This window comes from Emys orbicularis, chromosome 4 (genome assembly GCF_028017835.1).
Source record: "Emys orbicularis isolate rEmyOrb1 chromosome 4, rEmyOrb1.hap1, whole genome shotgun sequence".
NCBI lineage: Eukaryota > Metazoa > Chordata > Testudines > Emydidae > Emys > Emys orbicularis.
The window spans coordinates 137146738-137152875 of NC_088686.1; the positions used below are offsets into that span (position 1 = coordinate 137146738).

At 48.0% G+C, this 6138-nt stretch overlaps 1 protein-coding gene across 1 annotated transcript; it reads left to right on the forward strand.

Annotated features, from left to right (window-relative positions):
- The first annotated feature begins 585 nt into the window (after window positions 1-585).
- On the forward strand, window positions 586-2136 carry KCNA10 (potassium voltage-gated channel subfamily A member 10). Its single transcript, XM_065403613.1, has one exon. The coding sequence runs from the start codon at window positions 586-588 to the stop codon at window positions 2134-2136; it is 1551 nt and encodes a 516-aa protein (XP_065259685.1).
- The last annotated feature ends 4002 nt before the right edge of the window (window positions 2137-6138 follow it).

Sequence of the window (6138 nt, forward strand, 5' to 3'; positions counted from 1 at the left end):
GACTTCAGAGATACCAGGATCTGGCCCAATGTCTCTCCTGGTTAGATCTTAGGAAGCTGCCAGTCAGGACACCTGGGTTCTTTTCCAGGATCTGTTTCTGTCTCACTGTGACCTTGGAGGCTGCGGTTGTGAAGCTTCGTTACCGTAATTAGTGTGCAATTAGTGTGCAAAGCACTTTGAACTCCTTGTTGGAAAGGGACTATGCCACTGCAGGGAGAGGGGGCTGCCAACCAGGACTCCCGGGTTCTATCCCAGGCTTTGCTACTGCCTTAACCTTGGGCACTATAAGCTGTATTGTGAGGGTGAAATGCAATAATGAATGCATGCAAAGCATCCTGCAAAGTCCTTGGTTGAAAGAGACGATGAAAGTATTATCACTAAGTGCAATTAATTTTTGTTAAATAAAAAAAAGGTTATCCTGGTCTCAGATCTATTTTATTCTTTGCATGCAAGGAGGAAGTGACACACATATACATAATTCATCTCCGTCTCTCTGTCTGTTTGCTTGCAGATCATCATAGCGTGGGAAAGACGCAAGCTGCTGGTATCTGACCCCGGGATTTATGCTGCTAATCTGATTACTGTATGATGGAAGTGTCCAGTTGGAAGGAGATGGAGGTGGCACTAGTGAGTTTCGACAACACTGATGAGATAATGGAAGATCCTTGTTATTCAAACGACTTCAGCACTGCTGCCCAATTACAGAAGGGGCACCCCAGCTGTGCCAGCCTCTTGCCCCACTGGAGAATCCTCCTTAATAGCGAGAACACCAACAATGAGACCATCTTCTCCAAGTTCTCTGCTGAGTTCGGCGAGCACCTGATGGGGGAGCGGGAGGGCATGGACGAGGGCGAACAGAGAGTCATCATCAACATTGCTGGGCTGAGGTTCGAGACGCAGCTCAAAACCCTCAATCAGTTCCCGGAGACGCTACTCGGGGACCCGGAGAAGCGGATGCGCTACTTTGACTCCATGAGAAACGAGTATTTCTTTGACAGGAACAGGCCCAGTTTCGATGGGATCCTCTACTACTACCAGTCCGGTGGGAAAATCCGGCGCCCAGCCAATGTCCCCATAGATGTCTTTGCTGATGAAATCACCTTCTATGAGCTGGGCAATGAAGCCATGGACCAGTTCAGGGAAGATGAAGGGTTCATCAAGGACCCCGAGACACTTCTGCCCACTAATGATTTTCACAGGCAGTTCTGGCTGCTGTTTGAGTACCCCGAAAGCTCCAGTGCGGCCAGGGGTGTGGCTTTGGTCTCAGTCTTGGTCATCGTTATTTCCATCATCATCTTCTGCGTGGAGACCTTGCCCGAGTTCAGGGAGGAACGGGAGTTCAAGGCCATCAAGGACGCCACTAACAACTTGACCAAAGCCAACTTGGCCCCGAGCACCTTCACGGACCCCTTCTTTGTCATAGAGACAGCCTGCATCATCTGGTTCTCGTTTGAGCTCTTCGTCAGATTCGTGGTCTGCCCCAGCAAGGCCGCGTTCTTCAGGAACATCATGAACATCATCGACATTGTGTCCATCATTCCCTACTTCGTGACCCTCACTACTGAGCTGGTCCAGCAGAGCGAACAAAATGGGCAGCAGAACATGTCCCTGGCCATACTGAGGATCATCCGCCTGGTCCGGGTCTTCCGCATCTTCAAGCTCTCGCGGCATTCCAAGGGCCTGCAGATCCTGGGGCAGACCCTCAAGGCCAGCATGCGGGAGCTGGGCTTGCTCATCTTCTTCCTCTTCATCGGAGTCATCCTCTTCTCCAGCGCCATCTACTTTGCGGAGGTGGACGAGCCACAGTCTCATTTCTCCAGCATCCCTGATGGGTTCTGGTGGGCCGTGGTCACCATGACAACTGTCGGCTATGGAGACATGTGCCCTACCACGTTAGGTGGGAAGATAGTGGGGACCCTGTGTGCTATTGCGGGGGTGTTAACCATTGCGCTCCCTGTCCCGGTCATCGTCTCCAACTTTAACTATTTCTACCACAGGGAGACGGAGAATGAGGAGAAGCAGATTCTACCCAAGGAAGTGGAGAAAATACTTACAAGCGTGGCCGCGGCCAATGGCAGCATGGAGTCCTTGAACAAAACCAATGGGGGTTGTGACCATGACAAGCCCAGGAAATGATAACAGATCATGTGCTTGAAGGGACTGCCTGGTATCAGAATGGATTTGATAAACGAATTGGATGTAAACCATCAGCACTCTGTAATTTTTTTTAAAAACACAGTATGCTTTTTTGGGGGGGGGGGGGGTAGACATTTTGCAATCCTCCGGTTTCCTGTGGCCGTTCAAATAAACATGGTCATTTTCTTATCTCTCCCCACCGACCTGTTTCATTGTCCGATGCTCGGCATTTTGCTCCTCTGCTTGGAAATTGAAACTTGTTTCCTAACGTGAGCATGTGGTAGATAGTAAAGCTAATACTGATCTCTTTTCATCTGTAGATCTCAAAGCGCTTCTCCAATGAGCTCAGCTTCCTTATTGCCAATTTACAGACAGGGAAACTAAGGCCAGAGAGGCAAAGTGACTTCCCCAAGGTCACCCAGCAGGGCAGTGGTAGGAACAGAAAACAGCTCTCCTGAGGCCCAGTCCAGTGCATGATCCACTAGGCCACGCTGCTGGAAGGAGCAGCTGTGACCGTAACAGGTTCGGCCTTAAGTGGTTGGATTCTCAAAGCACAGAGGAATCTGATTCTTCAATACCTTACACCTTGTGGCTGACTCTCCACCGGTTTGTAAGTTTTGTTGTTGTTCACAGCTGTGCAAAGTGGGTATAAAGAAGAGTGCTGTGATGGGGCACACAGGCCCCATACTGGTCAGGAGAGTCTTAACGAGGACTTGTGGCCCCATTTGCCTCCTTCTACCCTACTACACCTGCAGCAAATGTCAGATGCGGAGAGAGGCGTTAAAAGGAGAAGGCCCAGGTCAGTCTGAGACTGACCAGGAAACAGAGCAGAGCTCAGCTCTGCTTTGCTTCTTCCTTGGTGAGGGATGTCTGGTTTCAGCCAACAGTCAGAGAGAGCTTGCTGTCTGGACAAGCCCTCCTGGTGGATGGGACAACTGGGCCCAGGAAAATTGACTAAACAGGCTGGCAGCCCTGAGTAGAGGGGTGGCGCCCAGCTGAAGAATCATTGGACAACCCTAGTTTTGAGTTTGTAGCTTTCCTTTTTGTTTGGACTTTAATATTCCAGAAGGGTTGGGACTCGGGTGCCCTTTAGCCAGTGGGCTAAAGCACCACTGCATTGGACCTGTGAGAGGTGGCAACGTTGAAGACCCTGTAACAAGGTGAGGAGTACTCTCTTGGGCCACAAGGGGGCGCCATGGAGGAGGGTTGTTCACTGGTTAGAGCACTAGCTTGGGACTTGGGAGACCTGGATTCAGTTCCCTGCTCTGCCACAGACTGCCTGTGTGGCCTTGGGTGAGTCATTTAGTCTCTCTGTGCCTCAGTTCCCCATCTGTACAATGGCACTGCCCAGCCTCACAGGGGTTTTATGGGGATAAATACATTAAAAGATTGTGAGGTTCTCTGATGCTACAGTGTTGAGAGCCATGTAAGTACCCAGGATAGAAAACTTTAGAATCCTAGAAATGTCAGCCTGGAAGGGACCTCGAGAGGTCATCTACTTCAGCCCCCTGCGCTGAGGCAGGGCCAAATAACCTAGAGCATACCTGGCAGGTGTTTGTCTAACCTGTGTTTAAAAACCCCTCCGCGATGGATATTCCACAACCTCTGTTGGAAGCCTATTCCAGAGCTTAACTACCATTGTAGTTACAAAGTCTGACACAACAGTTTTCCACCCGAAAATACAGTTTAGTTGAAACAGAAAAGTTTTGCAGCAACATGTCAATTTTAACAACATTTTTGATGGGAGAAAATCTAAATGAACCATTTCAATGTTTGTTTCATTTCAATAATTTAAAACGATAAGATTAAATGTTTTGACGTTTTGATTCATTTTGTTTTGACTTTTATATTAAAATATATCAAAATATTAATTGCAATATAGATCATATTTAATAGTATGTATAATTGCATTTTTATATTATAGTGTTTTGACATTATAGAAATGAAACTTTTTGATGTTTCCACATTAGAATTTCTGTTCTGAGGTAAATTGTGAAATTTTGACTTTTCGTTCCAATTTGGAAAACAAATGGATTGGTTCACAAGCGACTGGCCTCATTGGTGGTTCTGGAAACATTTCTATTGGCTTTGGGGTTTTACAGAATTTTTTCCCCACAACATTTAAAATATGGGATAAGTAGACGTTGACTGTATCACTTTAGGGCCTGATCCAACCCCCTGGAAATCAAGGGGAACCTTTTGACTGGGTTTTAGCTCAGGCCAATGAGATGGGTTCTCAGCACCAGTCAGGGCCAGTGCTCAGGATGTTAGGTGCAGGTTGGTTGCTGAGTCTGCTGGAAAGTTGTTATTTACCGTTGTGCCTAGAAGCCCCAGTCATGTCCCAGGTGCTGTACGGGCACAGAGCCTAAAGACAGTCTCTGCCCCAAAGAGCTTACAATCTAAGTCAAATTCTGCCATGGTGCTATGTCATTTCCTGCTGCTTGCCCCTTTCCCCATTTCTGTATTCCAAGTTCTCCTTTTATCTTCCATTCATTTTTCTTTTACTTCCTTTCTTTGTCCTTCACCCCCTTTATTATTTTGCAGTCACCCTCTGTGTGTCTCTCTCACTCACTCTCCATCTCTCTCTTTTCCTCAGGGCCTCCTCTCGGACTCCCCCATCTCTTCCTTGCTTCTGAACTCTGGACCAGATCCTCCACGCAGCAGAGCTGTGACCAGTGCAGAATCTGGGGTAGTGGAAGGGGAGAGGTAGCTGTAAGCTCCCCTTACCCTCAGCCAAATCAGAAGCCCGTGAGCTGCTCTAAGTTACTCTGTGGGGAACAGAGCGGAGTAAATAATTTATTTTTTAGGCTCAGAGGTTGAACTGAAAAACCGGTTTGGTTCAACTGAAATGGATTTTTTTTTCCAGTTTTTTTGTTTTGGGTTGTTTTCAGGTGTTTTCCCACCCTTTAAAAACAAACAACAACTATATTTTTAGCCAGTATGCTTTTTTAAAATGAAAAGTTGAAATGTTTCCTTTCAAAATGTCCGAAATGAAATGTTTCTGAATGAATCAGTAGGGCTACCACCTCTGAGGTATAAATCCCAGGACATCCAGGACGGTCCTGAGCCCATAAAACAGGACAGCTGGCAGTGTGCCCTGAATCCCTTTACTCATCTCCCAGGGCAGCCACCTCAAAAGAGGGACAATAGGTGCGACCCTAAGAATTGGACCCAATGGAGTTATTCCCGATTTACCCCAGGAGGAGTGAGACAGGAATCAGGGCCAGTGGTGTGACTCCTGATGTAAACTGGGATGAATGAGAGCAGTCGGGGCCTGCTGATTCCAGTGGGTGTATGTGTGGTTGTGGGGGAGCAGCTCCTCAGCTATTCTTATATTCTTGCTCCAGAATTAATGCTCCAATGTAATTCTGTTGCTTTTAGTGTCAAAGCATAAGGAAGCGACGCTGGTGCGAGGCACGGCCTGGTGAATCAGAGATGTGACAGATCTGTTAGAGGGCACATTAGCTAGCTAGTTAAATTCAAACACTGCAGCTCTTGTGTGAAGATCAGTTTGACAGACATAACTGGTCCATGTTAAGGTGTGTCATGTGGCTGGCATGATTGCTGCTGTTTCTGGGCCAGAGAGGGAGGGATGTTTTAGGTGAAAATTCAGCAAACAGGCGGGCACAAAACAGGAATTTCTCAGCATACATTGCACCCGGCCCCTGGGAAAGCCTGCATGGTAGGAAAAGGTGCAAGCTTTCTTCTTTAGCACTACCGCCCACTGTTGGCAGTGGCTGGAATTGCATGCTCCGTGCTCCCCTGAGAACAGGGTGTACTCCCAAGAGTGCAAGCCTCCGCAAGGAGTGGGGAAGGAGGCTAGGCTAGGGCAGAGCTGGCCATCTGCAGAAGGAAGCACACACTGCACCCGCTTTGGGGCTGGTGTAGAGTCCCCGCTTCCCTGCCTTGCAGAGGGTAAATGCTTTACAAATACGTATCTGGAGAGGTGAGTAAATGGGGTCACAAAGACACAGATTGGGTCACACGGTGAGTCAGTGGCAG